At 64.6% G+C, this 24,369-nt stretch overlaps 1 protein-coding gene across 19 annotated transcripts in view; it reads left to right on the top strand.

The window, feature by feature from the left end:
• Positions 1–24,034, top strand: part of BRSK2 (BR serine/threonine kinase 2) — a 56,596-nt gene extending 32,562 nt beyond the window's left edge. The window contains exons 2-22 of one of the 19 annotated variants that reach the window (XR_002136077.2): positions 133–227; positions 1,421–1,506; positions 3,550–3,690; positions 4,093–4,209; positions 4,894–4,927; positions 5,056–5,124; positions 5,284–5,430; positions 6,864–6,895; positions 7,198–7,362; positions 7,449–7,546; positions 7,623–7,773; positions 9,408–9,473; positions 11,410–11,470; positions 12,174–12,381; positions 12,682–12,730; positions 16,359–16,482; positions 17,758–17,938; positions 18,008–18,097; positions 18,296–18,390; positions 20,470–20,517; positions 22,308–24,034. Coding sequence is in view for 16 of the 19 variants with exons in the window: in XM_019714757.2 (XP_019570316.2) it covers positions 133–227; positions 1,421–1,506; positions 3,550–3,690; positions 4,093–4,209; positions 4,894–4,927; positions 5,056–5,124; positions 5,284–5,430; positions 6,864–6,895; positions 7,198–7,362; positions 7,449–7,546; positions 7,623–7,773; positions 9,408–9,473; positions 11,410–11,470; positions 12,174–12,381; positions 12,682–12,730; positions 16,359–16,482; positions 17,758–17,938; positions 18,008–18,097; positions 20,470–20,517; positions 21,830–22,050 (2,183 nt within the window). In the remaining 3 variants the exon portion in view is untranslated. Of the gene's footprint in view, positions 1–132; positions 228–1,420; positions 1,511–3,549; positions 3,691–4,092; positions 4,210–4,893; positions 4,928–5,055; positions 5,125–5,283; positions 5,431–6,863; positions 6,896–7,197; positions 7,363–7,448; positions 7,547–7,622; positions 7,774–9,407; positions 9,474–11,409; positions 11,471–12,173; positions 12,382–12,681; positions 12,731–16,358; positions 16,483–17,757; positions 17,939–18,007; positions 18,098–18,295; positions 18,391–20,469; positions 20,518–21,829 lie in introns of those variants that run through there. The other 18 variants (XR_002136076.2, XR_002136075.2, XM_019714767.2 and 15 more) reach the window with 18 other exon arrangements.
• The last annotated feature ends 335 nt before the right edge of the window (positions 24,035–24,369 follow it).

Below are 24,369 nucleotides of genomic sequence, written 5' to 3'. Positions count from 1 at the left end.
GGAGCAGGGGCAGGATCCAGACCCTGAGTGAGGGGCCTGGGCAGGAGCTGGTGGGGTCCTTGCTGGTCAGGGCCCACAAGTGCCAGTCCTCGAGGCCCTGGATGGAGTCTCATGGGCTTCTCTCCCCCACAGGCCTTGTGAAGCTGGGTATTCACTGTGTCACCTGCCAGAAGGTGGCCATCAAAATCGTCAACCGGGAGAAGCTCAGCGAGTCTGTGTTGATGAAGGTGAGCTGGAGCAGGGCCTGGTGGTGCAGGTGGGGTCGGCGGGTCGGCAGGCGGGCGGAGGGAGGGTGGGGCTGCTGTGAGGCCAGCCAGGTGGGCCCTCCTTGCTGCTGAGCAGAGATGGCTCCCTGCCCTAGTGTGGTCGCCACACCCCGGAGCTGGTCCCTGCTGGCCATGCCCTTTCTTTCTTCCTGCCTCAGCCAGAGGCCTGGGGGACAGCCTGCAGCCCAGTGTCGTCCATGTGCTGCTGGGAGAGTTGGCTGGCCCTCAGTTTCCCTGATTAAAATCAGAACAAGACCTCTGCCTCTGAGGAGAGAATGGGAGTGACATGCCCCCAGAGGCCACCCAGCCCCTCCTCCTTCCTACACCCCTCCCTCCCAATCCTGGGAGCCCCCCTCCATCCCCGCCCCTGTGGGACTGGAGCAGAGCCACATGGGTGAAGCTCAGTGGGGAGGGGACACCAGTCTCGGGTTCCGAGTCTGCCTGCTCACATATGGGTGTGGGGCGGAAACGTGGGGGCTCTCCCACCCCAGCAGTTGTGCCCCTGAGCCCCCCCCCCATAGGAGCGTCCTCTGATATTCTCGCCGGTGAATTCACTCATCCTTCCCTTGTCCTCTGGGGGTGCGGGATTGCGGGGGCAGGCCTGCCCTGCTGGACAGATGGGTCACAAAACCAGAGGGCAGTGACGGGCACTCTGCTTAGGTGGGTGAGGGCCGGTGACATCAGAGGACCCCTCTGGCTGTCCAGCGGGGGCCTAGGCTCGGGCAGGGACACTGAGATCGAGATCCTTGGGATGTCTGAGTGGAGAGATAGCTCAGGGGACGGGAGCGGGGGTGGAACGGGCCCAACACCCTGAAGGCCTGGCAGGGGAGCGGCCTGGAGGTGGCCCTGGCACCTGTGCGTGGTGCTGCATGGGACAGGCCGGCCCCCAGGGGGAGATCCTGTGGCTAGACTGGCCCTCCTCCAAAGCCCGTGTTGCCCCCACGAGCCCACTCAGGCTGGGCCCACGAGACCCTTGCGTCCCCAGCAGCCAGAGGCGCCTGGCAGGCAGGGTGAAGGTGAGGGTGGGGTCTGTGCCCCTAACGTCCAGCCCCACATGTAGCATTAGGCATGAGCTGGTGGTGGATGCATGCAGGGGCACGAGGGGCTGCGACCCCCTGTGACGCGCCTGTGACGCGCCTGACCTGCGTCCCCAGGTGGAGCGGGAGATCGCCATCCTGAAGCTCATCGAACACCCACACGTCCTCAAGCTGCACGATGTTTATGAAAACAAAAAATATTTGTAGGTATTGCTGGGGCCGGAGAGTCGGGGTGGCCAGAGGGTGGCCGTGAGGCCTGGGCAGGGGCCGTCCCAGGACGGGCCCCAGGCTGTGGCAGCACTGATCCTTGATGAGACTCGTGGAGACTCACAGAGCCACCAGCTTGAGCCACCATGGGGTGGGGGTCAGGCTTCCTGGAAGAGTGGGCTCAAGAGCCCCAGGCTGCACAGATGGACCAGTTCCAGTGTTCAGCTGAGGATGGGCTGATAGGAGCTGCCCCGCGTTGGGGAGCCCTGAGTAGCAGGGACTGGTCACCACGGGCCTGAAGGGCTGGGAGGCGGATGGTGGTGCTGGGGCCCCGGACACTGGTGAACCCATCAGAACCGTGACAAGGGGACACACACCCACTGCCTGACAGCAGCTCACCCTGCAGTGTCTTGGTGACGTCTCAGGAGCTTGGGGAGAGGGCAGGTGCTAGAGCAGGTGTGGTCCACCTCCACATACCGTGTTTCCCAAAAAATAAGACGTAGCCAGACTATCAGCTCTAATGCGTCTTTTGGAGCAAAAATTAATATCAGACCTAGTATTACATTATATTATATTATTATATTATATTGTTATGTTAAACACCTGGTCTTATAGTAAAATAAGACTGATTCTTATATTAATTTTAGCTCCAAAAGACGCATTAGAGTTGATTGTCCAGCGAGGTCTGTTTTCAGGGAAACATGGTACAAAATGCAGGACGCCAGTCACCTCCTTGCTGCTGTCAGGGACAGACTCAGGGGTGACAGGCAGAGTGCTTGGATCTGAGGGGGCCACCTTGGAGGGGGACAGGAAGGGGGCAGGGCCTAGGAGTCAGCTTGGTGGGGGTACAGCCTGGGCAGAGACCTGGTGATGGGGACGCCCAGGTGAGGGTGCACGGGCGGCCAGTTCAGGTCCTGCTGGGCCCAATGTCCTCCTGGGGTGTCAAGGCAGCTCAGGGAGCCTGGACACGGAGGAGCCAACAGGGACCCCAGGTCGGGGCACCAGCAGGGCACCCACCCTCTGGCCTGTGCTATACGTGGGCCCTCCCGCTCAGGAGCAGGGCTGGCCCCCCAGGACCCGCCCCTCCTACCTGGAAGCCACCCAGTGCCCCGCCCTCTTCTCTGCAGACAGGCTCCTTACGCCCCAGGAGCCACCTCCACCCTGTGACCCCTCGAGTCCTCCAAGACCAGCTCTGAAGGCAGCTGCTCCCCCACTTCTGTCCCCGAGTCCCCCAGCCTGTCCTCTCCAGCCCTTGTCCTGTGCGTCTCCCCTTGCACCAGCCTCTCCTCACGTCCCCTTCCCCTTCCCCCAGCCACTGCAGTCCCCCCAGGACCACCGTCCTCCTAGGGAAGCATGCTCCGTGTGCCGCCCAGGCTCCCCCAGGACCCCTGGGCATCAGTGTACACTCGTTGATGGGACCACCCTGTACCCCCAAAACCAGCCCCCTCAGGCTCCAATGGGGCTCAGCTCAAACACAGCCGGCTCCTCACTCACCCCATCACCCCGACACCTCCCTGCCCCCACTGCCCTCACCGCATGGCCCTGCACAGCTGCCCAGAGGGTCCTGGTCCCTGGACCCCTGCTTGGTGACGTGATGCAGCACAGGGCAGGGTACACAGGCACCTGGGAGGACACTCCGCCACCCCGGTACACATGCCCACCTCCTCTTCCCCCCAGCTTCTGAGACCCCATTTGAGGGCCAGCCCCTGGAGCTCCGGCCGTGTCCTACTCGTTTTGAGGACCGCCCTGCTGTCCTGGGCTCGCTGAGGGTCCGAGTGTCTGATTCGTCCCTGCTCCATGAGGAGCCCAACAGCAGCCACAGAGCCCCTCTTTCCTTGGGGCCCAGGGTCCCTCAGTCAGGAGGGGGCCATGTGTGGCCCTGCTCCCACAGGGCTAAGCCGTAGCTGCCCTGGAGGGCCCACGACCAGGAGGTGGGCGGTTGGGGCCCTCACGCCTCTGGCCAGCGCTGCCCTGGCTGGGTGGCCCTGAGGTGGGCTTGCACGCCTTGGGCACCCACCCGACGCCTGCCCGTCTGGCAGATACCTGGTGCTAGAACACGTGTCTGGTGGGGAGCTGTTTGACTACCTGGTCAAGAAGGGGCGGCTCACCCCCAAAGAGGCCCGGAAGTTCTTCAGGCAGATCATCTCAGCGCTGGACTTCTGCCACAGCCACTCTATATGGTGTGTGCTGGCCCCACCACGTGACCCCACCACACGTACCCCTCCCCCAGCTGACCCCGCGGGCAGCAGGAAGCTTCCTGCCAGGTGCCCACCCACGGCTTTTTCAGGGGTTCTGGGGAACAGGGCGCCCTCCGTCTGGGAGCCCCAAAACAGGTGTGGGGAAAGCAGCGAGGGGGGATGGAACCCCAGGGAGTAAAGCAGAGCCCACCAAGGGGCCCGCGGGAGCACGCGGTGAGACCCGAGAGTCCTTGCCTCTCGGTCCTGCAGACCACGCAGCCAACCGGGCAGGCAACTTCCGATTGGCTGCCTGTGACATCACTGTGCTAGGCTGCCATTGGATCAGTGCTGTGTGGGTGGGGCTGGGGGCGGGACCCAGTTCAGCCTCCACCGCATCCCTTCCAGCCACAGGGATCTGAAACCAGAAAACCTTTTGCTGGATGAGAAGAACAACATCCGCATCGCGGACTTCGGCATGGCGTCCTTGCAAGTGGGGGACAGCCTGCTGGAGACCAGCTGCGGGTGAGTGGGCGCCCCCTCCCGGCCGCGGCCGGTTCTGCACAGGCCCGGAGGTGGCTCAGTGCTGCGGCCCTAGTCCCGCCCTATAGAGGCCATGAGTGGTCTCTGTGGCCGCCAAGGCAGGTGGCCCTGCAGCCCCCAGGCTCCCTCCAGCACCCCACAGCCCCCTGATTCTGTTCCTGGCGGTGACTCCATTGTGTCGTCCAGTGGGGGGTGGGGTGGCAGGTCCCCCCTGAGCTGTTCTGCCAGGCCCTGGAAGGCGGGTCCAACGCTGGTGGCTGCCTGCCCTGCCCGAGTGGGCTGGTGTGCCGGTTTCCTGTGCTGTGCACGCTCAGGGTGGTGCTGGGTTGGGACTCCAGTCCATCGGCGTGGACCTTCCTCTGATGTCTGTCTGTCCCCTTGGCCCCGGACGGCTGGGCAGCCTTGAGTGTGACTGAGCCCTCAGGTCCCTGAGCATGGGGCAGGGCAGCGGGAGGGCTGTGACACCAGAGACCCTTTAGGCTCCTGGTGGGCCCGAGGGTCCCGCAGTGTGGCATCCTTCCCAGGCGGAGTGTGTGTGTGTGGGGGGGACGGGACCCGGAGGCACCTGTTTCAGTCTCCGCTCGTTGTGGTCCTGGGGGCAGCCCAGAGGTCATGGCTGGGCGACTGGGATACCAAGCCTATCTTGACCGCTGCTTTTGCCTTCAGGTCCCCCCACTATGCCTGCCCCGAGGTGATCCGGGTAAGTAGCCTTCGTTCCCACAGCCCCCTCCCACAGCCCCTGCCTGTCCGAGGGGCCGACTCCCTCGCTGACCCTGCGTTTGCAAAGACCCTGGGCCCTGCCTCCGCCAACCGCAGTGCCCTTCGCAGGGGGAGAAGTATGACGGCCGCAAGGCGGACGTGTGGAGCTGCGGTGTGATCCTGTTCGCCCTGCTGGTGGTGAGACCCCCGCCCCCGCGCCTGTCCGTCGGCACCCTGCTCTGTCCCCTCTGCTCCTCTCCCCGCCCCTCACCCCTCCATCTCTGCCCCCTGCCTCTCGCCCCGCCCCTCCCCCACCCAGCCCCTCCGCCCTGCGGTGACCCCGTTCCCGGCCGACAGGGGGCGCTGCCCTTCGACGACGACAACCTGCGGCAGCTGCTGGAGAAGGTGAAGCGGGGCGTGTTCCACATGCCGCACTTCATCCCGCCCGACTGCCAGAGCCTGCTACGCGGCATGATCGAGGTGGACGCGGCGCGGCGCCTGACGGTGCGTCTGGCAGAGGAGGGTCAGAGGGCACGGGGCTCACACTGCACCCCTTCCAGGGTCCCCAGGGGCACAAGGTCCATCTCCATGCGTCCCGGGGAAGGACTGGCGTGGAGAGGGAGACTTCAACTGTGCCTGCAAGTGTGGTACAGAAAGCCCTGCGTGTGCACGGATGTGTGGGCATGAATGAGTGCATGCACAGCTGTGTGTGAACGGGTACATGGGTGTGTGTGCGTGTGCATGGTGCATACATAGGTTTGTACACACGCACAGGTGTGAGTGTACGTGTGAGTACATACACAACTGTGTGAACTGGTATGTGGGTAAGTGTGCACATGTGCACACTGTGAGTGCATGAGTGTATGCACATTGTATGCACAGGTGTGTGTGCACAGGTGAGTACACAGCTGTGTGAACAGGTGCGGAGGTGTGTGCATGTGCACAGGTGTGCGTGCACGTGCATGTGTGTGCACAGCTCTGAACGTGTGTACATGTGTGCACAGGTGTCTGTGCACATGTGAGAACGTGTGCAGGTGTGTGCGCATGTGTGTGTGCATGTGTCAGGTGTGAGTGTGTGCAGATATACGTGTGTGTGTGGGCACAGGGGCATCCTGCTGGCCTCTGCCTGCAGGTGTCGTTCCGGAACGTTGGGTGTGCCTGGGAGACTCTGGCCCCCCCATACCTCCTGCTCCCCCTACCTCCAGGCCAGCTCTGTCAGTGGGACTAGTTCCTCATGACCCACTGACTACTGGGGCATTGGGGGGGTCTGAAGGAAACCCCACTTCTGAAGGAAGCCCCCAGCCAGCCTCGTCAGGGGTTAGCTGGTACTAGGATGGCAGGTCCCCAGAGCAAGGGCAGCAGGACTCCTCTGGGCTGGCCTATCCAGGAAGGGGGTGGCCCGGTGACCAGAGGCTACCCTCTCCCACCCTCCCCAACCCAGCTGTCCAGAGTCTGGTGGATGGGGGCCTCTGAGCCTCCTGCTCACACCTGCACCCCAGCCTCTCCCCACAGGTGGGCTGAGCCCCTGGTTGCTCTCTGCTCTGCTTCTCAGGCCTTCTTCCCTGAGCCACCAAGGGGCCCCCAGCACAGGCAGTGGGGGTGGAGGGCTCCTGCTCCCTGCCTGCAGCCCCAGCACCCCAACATCCTTTTCTCTATAGCAGCACTACCTCTTCCACTTGGGGTAGGCAGGGTCAGGAGGCTAGCCTGGAGCCTCTGGGTACGCAGTCCCTCCCCATTTTCCTTCATCTCCTCTCCTCCCCCCTTCCCTCCATCTCCATCCTCCCCGTCCCCTCCCAGCCCTCCTGCTGTCTGCACTCCTGTCTTCCTCCACAGTCATCCTCCCCTCCCCGTGCTCCCAGCTCCTGCTCCCTCTGGCCTCCTAACGTGGGCTCTGTCCTCCTTCCTCCGTACTAACTTCCTGTTTCTCTTTCTTATAGCTAGAGCACATTCAGAAACACATATGGTATATGTAAGTAGCTTTTCCTCCCACTCATCGCCTGCTTTGCCTGTCGCTGTGGCCCAGAGGGCCTGCTAGGGAAGGCGGGGGGCGGGGGGGTGGACCCAGCCCAGTGCAGGCCTGCCCCCAGCCTGGGCCCAGCTCTCGGGGACCTCGTCAGGGGTTAGCCTGCACTGGGCACAGGCAGGATGCAGGTGTACAGGGGCTGGGTGCAGGGAGAGTAGGACTCAGGGTCCCCAGGAAGGGCTGGTGGGGCCGGAGGGCCTCAGGCCAGCCCGAGGTGAGCGGCCGCTGGTGGCCCCTGTCTTCCACAGAGGGGGCAAGAACGAGCCCGAACCCGAGCAGCCCGTGCCCCGCAAGGTGCAGATCCGCTCGCTGCCCAGCCTGGACGACATTGATCCTGACGTGCTGGACAGCATGCACTCCCTGGGCTGCTTCCGGGACCGCAACAAGCTGCTGCAGGACCTGCTGTCCGAGGAGTACGTGCGCGTGGGGTTGCGGGGACGTGGCGGCCCCCAGGGCTGCCATCAGGGGTGCCAACCTCTTGGGCCCTCCCACCCTGCAGGGAGAACCAGGAGAAAATGATCTATTTCCTCCTCCTGGACCGGAAAGAAAGGTACCCGAGCCACGAGGATGAGGATCTGCCCCCCAGGAACGAAATAGGTACAGAGCCCCGGGGATGCCCACGCCACCCGCCTGGCCCCTGGGCTGCCTGGTCCTGACCCCTGTCTGCACGCAGACCCTCCCCGGAAGCGTGTCGACTCCCCGATGCTGAACCGGCACGGCAAGCGGCGGCCCGAGCGCAAGTCCATGGAGGTGCTGAGCGTGACGGACGGTGGCTCGCCGGTGCCTGCTCGGCGGGCCATCGAGATGGCCCAGCACGGCCAGAGGTACGTGCCTCCTGGGAAGACCCAGTGCCCTAGCTCCTGGTGTCCTGCCTGCTCAGTGTGGGTGTCCCTCACGGGCGGTGCTGGGCCTGGCCTAGCTTATCTCTGCCCTCAGCCCGGCGGCCCGGCTGAGCTGGGCGGGGCTTGGCTTTGTTGGCCTGGGCTGGGTTAGGCCATCCTGGACTGGAATGAGCTGGGCTGGGCTGGCCTGAACTGGACTGGGCTGGGTTGGGCAGAACTGGACTGGCCTAGGCTGAGCTGGGCTGGACTGGAGTGAACTGAGCCCAGATGGGCTGGAGTAGATTAGACTGGACTGAGCTGGGCTGAGCTGGGCTGGGCTGAGCTGGGTTGAACTGGACTGCAGTGGATTAGACTGGGCTAAACTGGGCCCAACTAGACTGGACTGGGCTGGGCTAAGCTGGACTGATCTGAATTTGGCTTTGCTTTGTTGGCCTGGGCCAAGCTCGGCTGGATGGGAATGGTGTGCAGTGGACTGGACTGTGGTAGGCTGGGCTGAGGTGGGGGGCTGGACGGTGGTCAAGCGGTGCTCAGAGCTGACAGCCCAGCAGGCCTGCTCCCACTTATTACTGCTCCTTGTTTGGGGACCTGTCGCTGTGCAGGGGGAAGGGACATGGAATTCTGGGGGCGATGAGCAGGTCTGGGCTGTCCCCACAGAGCCCCCTAGAGGAAGGTGAGGCATCCTGGCCCCACAGAGCACAGCCGACTCAGGGCTGGGGCCCAGTGCTTCTGCCCAGGCGGGGGCTTCAGAAGGCGGGGGACTTGGGGAGCCCAGGCTGCCTCCGCTCAGCTGGGGGCTAGATGTTTGAGCTGGTCAGGCCTGAGGGAATCTGCCAGCAAACAGGAACCACAGGGCGCTTGGGTCACCATGAGGATTGAACTGAGCTGCTGGTCCACTGTCACCCAGTGGCCCCAGACCGTCCCTAGGGAACCAGGCTGGCTCAGCCTCTGATCTGGGGTCCTGGCCCTCCACAGCCTCCTTCCAGGCCTCCAGACAACCATGGCTCCCCGCTCACGGGCTCTGGCACTAGGGTGGGGCGAGGGGAGGAGCTGGCCTGGGTCCTGCTTGCTGTGGGCGCACCTCTCCCAGCCTGGCCCCCGGCCTCCTGTCTGTACCAGCACCCCGCACCCCTCCCACCCCACTGGCCTGGGCCTCGGGGCAGGAGCTGGGCATGGGGCCCATCGTGCTGTGGCTTCTGCTGTGCTTTCCAGACCTGGCTGCTGCAGGGGCAGGTGCTGGGATGGGGTCGGTGTGAACCGGCCTGATGGTCCCCGGGTGCCCCTTCCTCCTTGTACCTCCCGACCTGCTGCTCCTCGGAGCTCTGCTTCTACCTCTCGGCACTGAGTGACAATGGGCCGCCTGCTGGGGCTGGTGGGCTTCTGGGGCTGGTGGTCGGTGCTGGGCAGCCTCCAAGGCCTGGCCAGGCCACCCTGCCCAGCAGGTCACTAGGGGTTACGCTATGGCCCTGCGCTCTCCTGCCTAATGTCCCCTGGCATCTGTGTGCCCTGGCCTGGGGCCAGGTGAGCTGCGCCCAGCTCAGGCGCGTGGAGATCTGGCTCCCGGGCGCCCGCTGGGGCTGTGGGAGTAACTCTGTTTTCTCGCTTTGTTCCTGCTATAGTAAAGCAGTGTTCAGTAAAAGCCTGGATATCGCTGAAGCCCACCCCCAATTCAGCAAAGAAGACAGGTATACACCTTGCCCACCTACCCCGCCCCCAGCTCCACAGGCCACGCGGGCCTGCTGGCAGGGTTGGGCATCCCGCAGCTGCACCCAGCCCTCTCCCCTTTAGCAAGGGAACCTTCCAGCAAGCCGGGGGCAGGGCTGGGTCAGGCCAGGCTGAGGCCCAGGAGGAGTGGGGCTGCTGAGCGAGGCCGATGGCCAGCAGGAAACAGGCTGGGAGGCCCACTGTGCTCTCCCTGCTGGGTTCCGAGTGGCTGCAGGTGTGAGGCCCCTTCCGGGCTGCCCTTGCCCTGCAGCCGGTGGGCCTCATGGCCTGGTTTCACCTCTCCCCTGTCCAGCGCTGACCCCTGGCCCCTCCATCCACCCTGCTGCCCGCTAGGGCCCGCGTGGAAGTGGCAGCCCCAGGCGGCTCGGCCGGCCCAAGACCACCTGCAGGCTCCCAAGTTGGTGGCAGGAAGTGTGCCGGCCCCAGGTGTCTGCATGGCCCCACCTTCCCATTCCCCATCTCCCCGCCCTGCACCTGCAGGGTCTGCTGCCTGAGGGCCACAGAGGTGAGGCCTTCCCATTGGCCTGTGGTCTCCTGGCACCTGCTCCCACACACCTTCTCCTTCTGTCTCGGCACCTGCAGCTTAGTCTCCAGGGGCCCCTGGTTAGACAGGAGGGTGTGGCGATGGCTTCCAACCCCTTCTTCCTCTGGCTGCTTTTTGCTTCCTTGTGCCAGGCACAAGTTCACGCTGGCCCGGTAGGAGGCCCCGGGCACTGGGACTCATTTGAGGCTGCTGTGGGGGCCCCAGCTGGGGCTGACCAGCCCTCACAGCTCCCTTCTCAGCATCTGAAGGCTTTCGCTCCCAGCCTGACTGTGTGGCCTGCGGTCGGGGCTGGGTCAGGGGCAATGCCCCCCGGCTCTGTGGCTGTGTCAGGTGCGGGAGTTGGAGGGCCATGGCCGTGAGACTCCAGCCCATGGGTGTGGTGGAGCAGCCGAGTGCCAGGGTCTGGCCAGTGCAGGCCGTGCTCCTCCCCCAGCCCAGGGGCCAGGTCGAGGCTGGGCTGGCTGGGTGGACAGGCCCGGGGGGGCAGCAGAAGCAGCCTTCACTCTCCTGTCCTCTCCTGGGGCAGCCTCGGCCCCCAGTCCCATTTCCTTCCTCTAAGGACAGCAGGTGCCCAAGGGAGAGCAGACATTTGCGTCCCCTCAAGGCCACGTGGTATGGTGGTGCGAGGCCCAGCAGGCCTGCCCCTGCCCCGGGGGGGAACCAGTTCCTGCCCCAAGGGGGCAGTGGCCACATGCCTCCCAGCCAGGCACACTGGGCCAGTGGTCTCCCTCCGGCCCAAGCCCAGGCAGGGCCCAGTGGGGGCCAAAGCCACAGTCCGTGCCAGTGCCCACCCAGCCTCGACTTGTCCAGGCAGGCCCTCCTGCTGCGAGGAGGGCCATGGGCTGGCCTGCTATGGGCTGGGCGGGCGGGCCGTGGGCATGGAGGGCTGGCTAGTGCCCTGCTGGTGGCCTACACGCTGGGATGTGAGGCTCTGGGCTGAGTGACAGCTCAGCCTTGGGGGTCAGGCCTGGCTCGGCAGCTGGAGTGTGGCGTGGACCTGGCATGGGGGCCGGACTCTGTTCCCGGAAAGCCCGTCTGCCCTCGTACCTCCATCCACCCACGCCCCCCACAGACCCTGTGGAGGCCTTCTCTGCTCTCCCGGGCCTCAGGCCTGACAGCTCCTGCATGGTGGGGAGCAGCCCCAAGGCTGCACCCATAGGTCTCTGACTGGGCGGTGGGGGGCCCAAAGGGGCTGTGGGGCTCCTGGGCCTGGTGGGAGGCAAGTGGGGACAGCAGGGCAGGCCTGCACATGGCCAGGTCTCCGGGCCTCTTGGATGGTCACCTGGGGGGAGAGGAGCCGAGAGCCTGTGGCCCCTTCGCAGGCTGAGCCTGCCCTGCGCCTGTGTCTCCAGGTCGAGATCCATCAGTGGCGCGTCCTCAGGCCTGTCCACCAGCCCTCTCAGCAGTCCCCGGGTGAGTGACCTGCCCTCCGCCTGCCTGGGCCCCCACACTAAGGAGGGGAGGCTCAGCAGCCCTGGGAAGAGGCCCCCGCCTGGTCCCCGCCTGCCGCTGGGGCCACCACGTTGCTGCTGCTCTCGCTAACTGCACGTTTTTTTGTTCTGTTTTGTTTGTTTTCTCGTGTGTCATTTGTTTTCTTTTGTGGCAAACGCTCCCACCCCACACCTGCCTGTGCCCGCTGGTCCTGCCTTGCGGCCCTGGCTTCTTTTTGGTCCTCCTGGTGCTGTGTGCATGCGGGGGGGGGGGGCGCGTGCATGGCCGACCCCCACGCTCTCCTCCTGCCCTGTAGCCTGTTAGGAAGTTTGTCCTGCCTCCCCCGCCCCCCGGGCTCCCCTTCGTGGCCTGCATCCCGGCCACCTCTGTGGAGCCCGCAGCTTGTCGCAGCGCCTCTCGGCCCGGACACGTCCTCCCTCCACAGGCCGCCCCTCGGCCCAACCCCAAGACCCAGACCTTGCCAAGCAAGGCCAAGCTGACCGACAAGCCTCTACAGGGCACCAAGTCGAACCCGCTCCCGGCCGGCGCCCAGGCCCGGCCCCCTGTGCCCGGCAGCCTCGGCCCCCAGCTGGCCCTGCCCCCCGGGCCGGCCACCCTGCCGGCCTCCACCCGGCTCCCACCCACTGGAACTGAACCAAACACCAAATCTGTCCCCACAATACAGGTGACCCCTCACCCCTCTCCAAGGGGTAGTCCCCTCCCCACCCCCAAGGGGACGCCCGTGCACACGCCCAAGGAGAGCCCAGCGGGCACGCCCAACCCCACACCGCCGTCCAGCCCCAGCGTCGGAGGGGTGCCCTGGAGGACACGGCTCAACTCCATCAAGAACAGCTTCCTGGGGTCACCCCGCTTCCACCGCCGGAAACTGCAAGGTGAGCGCAGTGACACGGCAAGGGATAGGCGGCCTGTGGGGGGCAGTGCCATCCGTTGGGGGACAGCAGGGCTGGCTGAAGGCCAGACAAGTCACGGACTGATTTCAGCACCAGAGGTCAGGACAGCTCCCCATGTCCCAAGGCCCCGAGGTTGTGGTCAGGGCTGGCCTGTGCTCGCAGGCGCCCAAGGATGGAGGTGGGGAGGGGGGATGGGGGGGATGGGGGTGGCTCCACAGGACGCCCCACGTGCAGGGGAAAGGGCAGAGTGGTCACACCTGCTCTCCCTGTCCCTGTTTGCAGTCCCGACGCCAGAGGAGATGTCCAACCTGACCCCGGAGTCCTCCCCAGAGTAAGTGGTCCCTGTCATGCGCTTCACCCACTGGGGGCTCCCATCTCGCCCCTCCTCCCTGTGGCCCGGCTGCCGCTGGCCCCTCCCTCCAGTCTCCACACTGTGGGCACCAGGCCAGCAGCAGGGTGGGGGCCGTTGGGGAAATCCAGCTCTGCTCAGAAGCCACAGCCTATGGTGAAGAACCTGGGCTGGCTGGAGGCGAGGGACACGGCCATGCCTCACAGTGAGTGTCCACACCTGCTGAGCCCTGGCTCGCTCACACTGCCCTGCACGTGCTGGGGTGGGCGGCCGGCCGGCGGGAGGCTGCCGTGACTACACACAGGCAGCGAGGCAGGCGGCCAGTGTCTGAAGAAGGGAAGTTGTTGTCATTGTGTTGTGTGCTCTGGGTGAGGCTGGAGACACCGCCCCACAGTGGGCGCCTCCCGTTGGCACCCAGGCCCCAAGGTGCTGGGTTAGGGACTCGGTCATCCCAGGGGTGTGTCCCTTCACTGGCAATTTTCTGCTGTTGTCGAAAGCTTTCCCAAACATACTCTTAATGGAATCGTTACATTCTTCAGAAAGGTTGAAAAGCCACCACCATAGCCTGATGTTGTCAGGTGGCCTGCAGCCTCTCCTCAGTGAGTCCCTGTGGAGGGCTCGTTCCTCCACCTGAGGGGCCAATGGGAATGAGCAGACACGGTGGCCCTGGTGGCCCTGGGAGGCTTGGTGCAGCCAGCCCCACAGAGGACGTCCTCCTGGCCCCGAGACATCTGTCCCTCAGCTGCCAGAGTTCCGCGTCAGTCAGGGTCCTCGAGAAACAGCCAGGAGGGTGTGTGGGTGGGCCGGTTGGAGACGACGTCTGGCAGGCTGGAAACTGAGGTTGGGGCGCTGCTGCAGGCCACGGGCAGGGCCTTTGTGGCCACTGAGGAGAACTCCTTTGCTGGGAAACCCCAGCCTTTGCCGTTAAGGCTGTCGACTGACTAGATGGGGCCCACCCACGCGATCGGGGGTGTCACTGGCTACCTGCCACGTCTACAAAATACCTTTGAAGAAACAATGCTCTACATTGGACCAAACTGGCCACGTTGACACCTAAAGTAACTGTCACAGGCCCGTCCCCACATGCCCTCCATTGGCCTTTCTGGCTCAGCCAGACAAGAAGCCAGGTTGCATTGTGACTCTTCCATCTTCATCAAGGGAGGGGACAGCAGAGCCCCCACTGGTGGGTTCCCAAGCTGCCCCCCTCAAGCGTCTCCTGGGCTCCAAGCCCCAGTGCAGTGTGGGGACCGCGGCAAGCCGTCAGGGCAGGAGCCCGCACTTGCCAACGCAGCACATTGTCCGGGGCGGGAAGCTGAGTGAGGCTGCGCGGTGTGAAAGGACACGTGTCTCCAGTTCTTCACGTCGGAGTCTGGCTGGTGAGCTCCCCGGGCCAGGCACAGGCGGCTCCAGCAGACGAGGGTGGAAAGGGCTGTGTTGGCAGGTGGGTTGGTCTCCGGAATTCTCAAGGCGGCTGAAGAGCAGCTATGGAAATGAGCAAAGAAAGAAGTCCCACGGCCATGAAAGCCACTGGCAGTGCGTTGGAACAGCTGGGGAACGATCTGCCAACACGGGGCAAGACGCTGCATGGGGGACCAGGCTGGGCTCCGGCCCTGAACATGCTGGGGTGACCACCTCCTGCCGGGTCCCTGCTTCTGCATCACTGACCCCCAGTTTGAGGGCGCGCATTTGATGCGTGGAGCCCTGGTCACGTGTCCACATTGTGGCTGCAAGGGAGGCGGCAAGAAGGCGGCCTGGGTGTTCTCTAGCGAAGACTGCATGAGGACGGTTCCCAACACTCAGCAGCGTAAAGTGTCCTGATCATCTCAGTCTGTGCCCAGGACCTGGCGTGCCCAGCCAGCCCTCAGCTGTGGGGCGCCGACCGGGCTGTGCTCATCGCAAGGCTGGACAGGAGCTGGACCTGCGGCGGAGCTCAGGGTGTTGGCAGGACAGGACTCGGGTCTGTGTGGGCCTGTCCACCAGTCAGTGGTTCACCAAAAGCAGGGAAGATCTGCTAGCAAAATGGATGTCATGGCCTTATGGAAACTGATCTCGGAGGTGACATCCACTTTTCCGGTTTTCTTGGTCAGAATCAAGTCACAGGCCTCGCCCATGCCCAAGGGAGAGGTCTGCACGGATGTGAATTCAGGAGGCAGGACGTTGGGGGCGGCTGAAGAGTCCATCCCACACTGGTGTGCGCTGTCACGGGGGGCGGGGGAGGAGACTCCACCTCAGAAGGGCAGCCCCAGACACAGGACAGTGACAAGACCAGTGTGGTGACCAACCAAACAGATTAAGGGAAGCCCTGGGCACGGGTGAGGTGAGGGGCCAGGCAGGGGGGTGCTGCCAGCCCGGGTCTCTGCAGGTGCAGCCTCTGCCCTGCCTGGCACAGCAGCTGGGTCCCTGGGGTTTGAAGCCACCTCTGTGACCCACAGAGTGACCTGGGCTGGTTCAACAGGGAGGTGGGCAGCTGGGCGGCCACCAGCCCCTGGGATGGAAGGCATGGAGGGTGGCCTGGAGTCCCTGGTCTCCCCCATCCATGCCCATGCAGGTCGTTGGCCTGCCCCAACCACCACCCCTACCTCCAGCACTCACCCTGCTCCCCTTGCAGTCTCAGGGCGGGGGGCACTTTCCAGAGACGTGCCTTAACGGAGAAGCGTAAGGCTGGGGGTCAGGGTGGGCTCTCCTTTCCTTTTTGGTGGGATTCCAGTGGGTGCTGTCTGGGTCCAGGCAGTGGGGGAAGGTGGGGTGTCAGGCCCAGGGCTGTGAGATAAGTAGTAGGGTCATGGCCAGGGCAGGGGGTGGTGTCAGGGCCAGGTGGAGGGGTCAGGGCCAGGGGGGCTCTCAGGGATGAGGCAGGTGGGGGTCAGGGTCAGGATGGTGGGGTTAGGTTCAGGAGTGTCAGGGTCAGGAAGAGGGGTCAGGGTGAGGATGATGGGGTCAGGGTCAGGATGGTGGGTTCAGGGTCAGGATGGTGGGGTCAGGGTCAGGATGGTGGGGTCAGGGTCAGGATGATGGGGTCAGGGTCAGGATAATGACATCAAGGTCAGGATGGGGGGATCAGGGTCGGGATGAGGGGTCAGGGTCAGGATGGTGGGGTCAGGGTCAGGATGACAGGATCAGGGTCAGGAGAGTGGGGTCAGGGTCAGGAGAGTGGGATCAGGGTCAGGAAGGTGGGGTCAGTGTCAGGATGGAGGTGAAGTTCAGGGTCAGGATGGTGGGGTCAGGGTCAGGAGTGCGGGGTCAGGGTCAGGATAATGACGTCAGGGTCAGGATGGGGGGATCAGGGTCAGGATGAGGGAGTCGGGGTCAGGATAACGGGATCAGGGTCAGGAGAGTGGGGTCAGGGTCAGGATGGAGGATTCAGGGTCAGGATGAGGGGGTTGGGGTCAGGATGAGGGGGTCAGGGTCAGGATGATGGGATCAGGGTCAGGAGAGGGGTCAGGGTCAGGATGAGGGGGTCAGTGTCAGGATGACGGGGTTGGGGTCAGGAGAGTGAAGTCAGGGTCAGGGCAGTAAGCTGGTTCCCTGCCAGAGGGGAGGGGAGGGCAGGTCTTTCCTCAGAGGCTCAGCATGGGACATAATCAGCCTCTGGCTCCCCACCCCCCCGCAGGCTGGCCAAGAAGTCCTGGTTCGGGAACTTCATTAGCCTGGAGAAGGAGGAGCAGATCTTCGTGGTCCTCAAGGACAAGCCTCTGAGCTCCATCAAAGCTGACATCGTTCACGCCTTCCTGTCGGTGAGCCTCAGGCGCCCCACACAGAGTGTCCGTTCACTCACTTGGCAGACAGACTTGTCTCCCACCAATGCTGGCAGGGGCCCCTGGCCTGGGGACGAGCAGGCTGTCATTCTGAGCAACCCTAGGTGTGGGCCGGGCAGGGGCACGGGGCGCTGGTGGGTTAGGGCGGGAGACGGGCCTTGACAAAACAAGTCTCACTGTGTACAGGCCCCAACTGGGGTTGGGCTGTGGTGGCCAAGGGCACTGGGGACCAGCTGGGCCTCTGCCCACCCCCACATGCTGCTGGCCTCCTGCGGCCTGGTGGCTTTCTGAGGGTGGCTGCACTCAGGCCTCCCATGGCTTCCACTTGTCCTTGCGAGGTTATCATGTGTGAGGAGCAGAGAGCCCGCCAGGGGCCCCGCCTGTGTGGGGCCTGCCTGTGGTGCGCTCACCATCGGGGTGGGCAGGACCTGCCTGGTGGTGTCTCCAACTCAGGGAACCCCCACCACCCCGGCTTCAGCCAAGGTTCCCTGAGGGCCGTGAGGACCGCTCAGTGTTCTCACCAGAAGTTTCCAGGGGCCAGAAGAGCCCGACATCAGGCAGGGGGTCGGCCTCGAGCTGGACGCAGGCACCCTGCTCCTCTCTGCTGCCCTCCCAAGCCCCCGGGACGCCAAGAACTCCCAGTGACATGGACTCAGCCACTGCCCCCTTCAGCTGCCCGATGTAGGCGGCCCTTCTAACCTTGAGGCCCCTGCTATGCGCGCTTGAGAGACAGAGCCCTGTCCTGGGGTGACCCTCTGCGGCAAGACCGCCCCCGGGTTTGCTGTGAATAGCATTTCACATGCTGCTGCGTAACCCAAATATGCTGAGGGGGCCGGCCGGGTGCTGAGCGCTGCAGGCTCCCAGAACCAGCAGGGCAGTGGGGCACTGTCCCCAGCAATGGCCACGTGGCCCTGTCCTCAGGAGGCCTGTACTCAGGAGGCAGCAAAGGCTTCACCCCTCCACCCTTGGTCCTTGCGGCTGCTCTTGGGGTGGCCCCGCCCTCACTGTCCTCCGTGCTCCTCTCCCACCATAGAAAGCACTGCCCTCAGGACCTCGGTCTGTCCTGCTCTCAGCGCCCCTGTTGGCTGGCCCTGCGAGATGGAGGCCAGCTCCCTAGTTGGCGGGTTCCTTCTGGCCACATCCATGTCACAGAAGAAGCCCAGACGGGTGGCTCACAGGGCCAGCTTCCCAGGCTGGCGCACGGCATGCGCTGGGGGGCTGGGTCCATGCTCATGCCCCCCTGCCACCCTGCAGATCCCCAGCCTCAGTCACAGCGTCATCTCCCAGACCAGCTTCCGGGCTGAGTACAAGGCCACGGGCGGCCCAGCAGTGTTCCAGAAGCCGGTCAAGTTCCAAGTGGACATCACGTACACCGAGGGCGGGGCAGCACAGAAGGAGAACGGCGTCTACTCCGTCACGTTCACGCTTCTGTCAGGTGAGCCGCCAGGCCGAGGGCACGGGCTCTGGGCCCCCCTGCCCGGGCATAACTCCCCGTCTCCCCCAGGCCCGAGCCGCCGCTTCAAGAGGGTCGTGGAGACCATTCAGACCCAGCTGCTCAGCACACACGACCAGCCATCGGCCCAGCACTTATCAGGTGAGGCGGGGCTCAGCTCGGGCAGCCCCGCAAGCTGGCACGCAGGGCGTGGCCCCTCCTACTGCTGCCTCCCCCCCCAGCTGCGCCGCGCCCCCAGGGAGCAGGGCCTCCCCAGCGTGGCGGGCCGGCTGTCTCTGCACACCCAGGGAGGTAGGGCCCAGCACACCACACTGAAAAGGCGCCTCTTGTCCACTGTAGAACCCTCCCCGCCAGCGCCAGGACTAAGCTGGGGTGCTGGGCTTAAGGGCCAGAAGGTGGCCACCAGCTACGAGAGTAGCCTCTGACGCTGGCAGGTAAGGTGTCCGGCCCCGCCGCTGGGGCAGGGAGGGGGCTGCGGTCAGGTCCTCTGCCAAGGGCCAGGCTGGCCCTGAGAAGGGCACCATGTGCCCACTCCCATGGCCAGTGGCCAGCTCCCGGCCCTGGACAGGCCACGCAGGACCAGAACCCAGGCTGAGGCCCCGGGCCAGAGAAAGCAGGCTCTGGGAGAGCAGTGACCCAAGTCCCGCCTGGAGCCCTGCCCCCGTGGGGCTCCCACGTAGCACCCTGCAAGGGCTGTGGCCCTGGTGCCCAGTCCAGCTGACACGTGGCAGGGCTGCCTGCCGCCTGCCTTCCCCAAGACGGGCCTATGACGATCTGGCCCTGAGCAGGACAGAAGGGGCCTGAGGCCCCAGTCAAAGCAGGGGCACCCCAGCTGGGCCTAGAGAAGCCACACAGGAAAAGGAGCCGCCCATGCCTGGAGACGCTGGGGGCCCGGGAGCCAGAGGGTCACACTGCTCGGTGTCTGGTGGGGAGCGGGCTGCAGTGGGGTGGGTGTGGGCAAGCCCACGGCGGGCACGGGCTCTTGTGAGTCACCGTCTGTTAGTGAGGGTGTGCGGTGCGTGTCTGGACGGCGGTGAGGGACAGGGTTGCCGTGAGGCGGGCTGTAGGGCTTGGGCTCCAACCCAGTCCTGCCTCTCTGAGCGCCCTGCGGCTGGCTGCGGCCTCGGTGGGCCTTTGCCAAGCCTGTTGGGCCACCTTCTGTGCTACTGTGTGGGGTCCTAATGGCCAGACTGGTCCACCCGTCCACCCTGCCCCTGCCATCCTCATTCCATCATCTGTGTGTCACCACCCTCCTTTTGTCCACCGTGTGCCTCATCGCCCCACTGGTGGGTCAGGACTGCAGCACCTCCCAAGGAGCGGGCTCACTCTCCTGGCCCCAGAAGCCAGGCTGCCAGGGAGCCGGGTGCCTCTGGCTCTGCAGCCTAAGGTCGCCATCTCAGAGCAGGGCAAGGTGACAGGGAAACAGGCCGGGGAACAGAGCTTGTCCAGGAAGGCAAGCAAAGCCCAGGGCCTGGCGTGCTGCCCAGAGGGTACCTGTGCCTACAGCCACCCAAAGCAGGGCCCTTGTTGGCCCTGACCTGTTTAGCCCTGCGCCCCAACCCAGGTCTCTGGAGACTCTGGGGGGCCCACTGCGGGCCCCAAAGCCGTCTCCCCTGCCCTCCTTCAGAGTGCCCTGTACCTGCGGAGTGCAACCTGGGACCCCATTCCATCCCTTGGCCCTATCACCAGGCCTCCCACATGGGTCTCCTGTGCGCCAGCGTTTCCCAGCACCCTTCCTCCCAAGAGATGGGTACTCTTGTCCAGCAAGCTCAGGGCCAGTGCCACCACAGTAGGTGGGTGGAAGCAGGAGCCCTCAGGCACCAGGACAAGATCCCAGTAGGGCCCCCAGCCCAGCCCAGGGAGGGGATGTGGAGAGGACACATCCTCCCTTACCCGGGCCTTAGTGAGAGCCTTGGGGCAGCAGCCCCCACCCCACGGCCCTGTTGCCTCCCCCACCCCAGCCCTCCGCCAGTACCAACAGTCCCAGGCCCAGCCACCGGTGTGAGAGGGTCACAGAGGGGGTGTGGCAGAGGGGCATGGTGAGGACACGGAGGGGGCCAGCATAGACCATGGCCAGAGCCCTGGGCTTCTCAGCTCCAGAGCATGTGCCTAGGTCGCCCAGGGGGCAAGGCCATGTCCTGTCCTCAGGCTCTGGTCTACTGCCCAGGACATGGCCCCCACTTGATGCCTGCATTGAGCCCTACCCACTCCAGGCTCCACCCTCTGTTGAGCCCCGCCCCACTCTTGGCTCCGCCCCTGCTCTGAGCCCCACCCCACTCCAGGCTCCACCTTCGATTGAGCTCCCCGCCACTCCAGGCTTTGCCCTTCTAAACCCCACTGCACTCCAGGCTACAGTCCCTGCTCCAGGCTCCGCCCTCCCGAGCCCCACCCCACCCTGGGCTCCGCCCCTTCCTTGAGGGCCTAGCCATGTGGCAGTGCCAGCTGAGGTCCTAGCGGTCCTAGCGGGAAGCCTTTTTCACACTCTCCCTCCCTCTCTCCGTTCTGTGCTCCAGACACCACTAACTGTATGGGAATGATGACGGGGAGGCTTTCCAAATGCGGTAAGAACCCCTCAAGATCACCTGGGCCCCAGCCTATCACGCCCCCCCCCCCCCCCCGCGACTTGCTCCCAGCTGGGTGCTGCCCTCGCTGACCCTGGGGCTGTCCTGGGGTCCCTGTGTAGCTTGGGGCACACACACACACACACACACACACACACACACACACACACACGGGACCCAGCATAGGCTCCCCACAAGTCCAGCCACGCCTCTGCCAGGAGCAGCCTCTGTCACTCACCTACCGGGGCTGGCACAGGCCTGGCGAGAGTGATCTCAGTGCTCAGAGCAGGAAAAGGTCCCCGTGCCCTACGGCCAGGAAGGGTCACCTGTGTGAGCTCTGGCCTGGGGTTAGCAGGAAGCCAGCACCAGGCCCTCTGTCCACTGGAGGGGTCCGGGTGGGGGGTGGCGCTCCTGCGGAGACCACACAGGCACTCCCTCCCCCCTGTACCTGGCAGGGAGAGGAAGGGCCCCACATGCTCTGAGCTCAGGTGGGGGTCAGGTTTAGGAACAGCTGAGCCGACCCCTAGCAATGCATCTGGACAGTGAGCACTGGGCCCCCCGGGAGGGGGTGGTCAAACCATCCCTGCCCCCTTCCTCCTGACCTCAGGACATTCCCCACTCTGGCTGCCTACCCCCAGCCCTCCCACATCCAAGCTTTCCATGCCTGTCCACCCATCCGTCCATCTGTCTGTCTGCTGCTGACCGCTGTGTCCACACTCTGGGCTAGCCAGGGGAGGAGTATGCAGGCACGCTGGCTCCAGCCTCCCAGGCCAGAGCAGGCTCCGTGGCCTTGTGCAGTCAGCCACCAGTCCCAGGGTCCTGCTCAGCCCCGGGGCTCGTGGCAGCCGTCTTTATGCCTCTGTGGTCACTGTTGGGCGGGCCAGCCAGCGAGGCCAGAGGAGAAGCCGTCACTGGTGTCTGAGCACAGTGCGCAGCTGAGGTGGAGGGGAGGGCTGGGCCTGCAGGGCCAGGCCTGCCGAGGAGGGAGGGGTCTCCCTCCTGCCCTGGGTTCCCACCCCACAGCTCAGAGGCCTAGAGGTCCCAGCTTCTGGTCCCCACAGCACCAGCCCCTGGCACACAGGGACCCCCTGCCGGCCGCCTGCCCAACCTGCTTGCTGTCGCCTGTCCCCGCCCCCCCACGCCCATCTCAGACCTCACTTCCTTGGGTTTTTCTTTCTCTAGTCGAGGCCCTTTGGTTCATTTGTTTGTTTGTTCTCTTTCTCTCTCCTTCCCTCCCTTCCTCTTTCTCTCCCTTTTTTTTCTTTTTTCTTTTCTTTCTTTTTTTCTTTTGTCTTCTGTTCTGTGTACCCAGGCAGCCCATTGAGTAACTTCTTTGACGTAATTAAACAACTTTTTTCAGACGAGAAGAACGGGCAGGCGGCCCAGGCCCCCAGCACGCCCGCCAAGCGGAGTGCCCACAGCCCACTCGGTGACTCGGCCGCTGGCCCTGGCCCTGGAGGGGATGCCGAGTACCCAACGGGCAAGGACATGGCCAAGACGGGGCCACCGGCCGCACAGCGCGAGCAGCCTTAGACACATAGCCCCTCCCCCAGCACGGCCCTGACAGTGGCCACCAAGGCCGCCTCGCCACCCGCCCGCCTCCCGCCCTGTGTGGACCCAGGGCCACGCTCATCTGTCCATCTAGACTGTTGCGAAGCCGGGGAGGAAAGGAAAGGGGGCACTAGGGCCACTGCCTGCGGCTGGACCTGCCCGTGCCCGCTCTCTCTTTCTCTCGCTGTCTCTCTCTCTGCCTGTGTCTGACAACGTCACTGTTTCCACTCTGATACCAGGAATTATCCCGAAAAGTTAACATGTCACCTCCACGAGGCCATCCTCTGGGCTCCGCGCCGGACACCGGCCAGACTGAAGGCAGCTGCTGTGGACCTGCCCTCTGCCCTCCTGCTGCGGCCCGCCCACCTGCCCGCTGGCTCCGCCCACCCGCCCGCTGGCTCCGCCCACCCGTGAGACGGCGCTGCCGGGTCTCCGCTCCGCATGGCCACCCGGAGGAGGACCTGGCTTCGAGGGGAAGCCGCCTCCGGCCCCGCCGACCGGACTCGCAGTGACCAGAGCCCTCGGCTGGTGCAGCCTGCCCAGGCCGGCCTCCAGGGCGGGCCCGTAGTGGGCGAAGCAGCTTCTCCTCGGCCGTGTCCTCCCCGCAGCCCCTCCTCGTCCCAAGCGTGGGCGTGGCCCGATCTGCTGCTTGTCCGCACCCCGCTCCGCAGCTCGGGCGGCGCAGTGCGCCGCGGGCCTGGCATCCGCCCTGGCCCAGGCGGCCCTGGACCCGGAGGCAGCCACCCGCCCCGGGCTGGCCGAGGAGATCAGTATTATTTATTTGCTGTTTTAACTTATTGAGTTTCTTTACTTCTCTGTTCAGGGAAGGGGCGGCAGCAGCAGCGCCCTCCTGCCGTCTGTCTGTGTGTCTTGGGCAGGGTGGGTCCGGGGCCCAAGTGCCCTGAGGCGGGCCCGTGGGAGCGCCAGGGGCGGCGGGGGGCAGGCCGGTGGGTGCAGCGCTGGCAAGCTACTGTAAACTTTAAAGAATTCCTGCAAGATATTTTTATAAACTTTTTTTTCTCAGTTGTTTTTGGAAAAGGGTGTGGGGGTGGGGGGAGCCGCTGGGGCAGGGTAGGTTCGTGTTGGGCTCTTGCTTTGGGTCTTTCTACACACACATATATATATTTAAAGAAAGGCGCGGTCCGCTCTATCCCGGGTTCTGCCCGGTCACCGTGGAGAAGCGACTCCAGGCCTGTGGGGCGCCCGGGGGGCCGCTGTCTCCCAGCGGGACGCCACCGCCGGGCCCCTCCGACAGGCCCGGGATGGGGACCGTCTTGTTTTGTGTCTCGAAGCAGGGGGAGGAGGAAGGCCCTGAGCTGGCTCCCCACCCCCACTCACAGGACGGCAGGGGCACCGCGGGGTTTTTTTTACTAAAATGGCAAAAAGTAAACAAAAAATACATAACCAAGGACAAAGCGGCGTCCTCCTCTGTGTGCTCTGTACAGCGAGGTCGCCTCGCTTTGTCCCCGTCCCCAGCTTCTGCTTGTTTCTTTCCGTGGGTGCGGCCCAGTGCGGCCCCGCCCAGGCTGGCACAGGCCCCGCCCACAGTGTCCAGGGCGCCCGGCACCTGCAGGCTGGGGGCGGGGCCACTGATTGCATGCCTTTGCTGTAACGAGTCCACTTTGCTTTTGGTGTCTCTCCCGCCTCCCGCCCACCCGCCCTGCAGCCCCTCCCGTCGCGAATAGATTTTAACGCTTCTGTTACATTGACCCCACCCCACAGGCTGGGATTTCCATACATAAGAAAAAAATTAAACACCTATAACAGCAAAAGCCACGCGGTACAAGCGGGAGGGGCTTCTCCAGAGGCAGAGGACACCGAAAGCAATACCTCTTGTTAGCCTTCCTCTTTTGTACTTGGGACACACGCAGACGTCACGGAAACGGACAAGCCCCACGCAGTGTACCCCCTGTCAAATAACTGTGAGCAACTAGTTCCGGAACAATAAATTCCTTCCGTAAAGACACCGACGCCAGTCTCCATGCAGGCGGGCGGGCAGGGCAGGGATGTGGGGTACGCTGGGACCCGCTCTTGCCCCGATGTGTGGCGAGCGCTGCTCTGGGCTCCGCCAGTGTGGATGGCGCCACCTCCTGCCCCCGCGGAAGAGGACAGACCCATGTGCGGATGGTGGGGGGGACCCCACAGGCTGCCCCCAGCATGAGCCAGGATCACCTGTGGGACTGGGCTGGGTGGGGGAGGAGAGGCCCAGGGAGGGGGCACAGGGAAGCACCCCCAGAGTTGGAAAAGAAGCACTGCCCCTGCACTCTGCTGCCACCCGAGACCTCATGGGGTCACCCCCAC

The sequence above is a fragment of the Rhinolophus sinicus genome, linkage group LG06, assembly GCF_036562045.2.
Source record: "Rhinolophus sinicus isolate RSC01 linkage group LG06, ASM3656204v1, whole genome shotgun sequence".
NCBI lineage: Eukaryota > Metazoa > Chordata > Mammalia > Chiroptera > Rhinolophidae > Rhinolophus > Rhinolophus sinicus.
The sequence above is the reverse complement of the archived record's forward strand: the minus strand, read 5'-3'. Positions and strand labels throughout refer to the sequence as shown.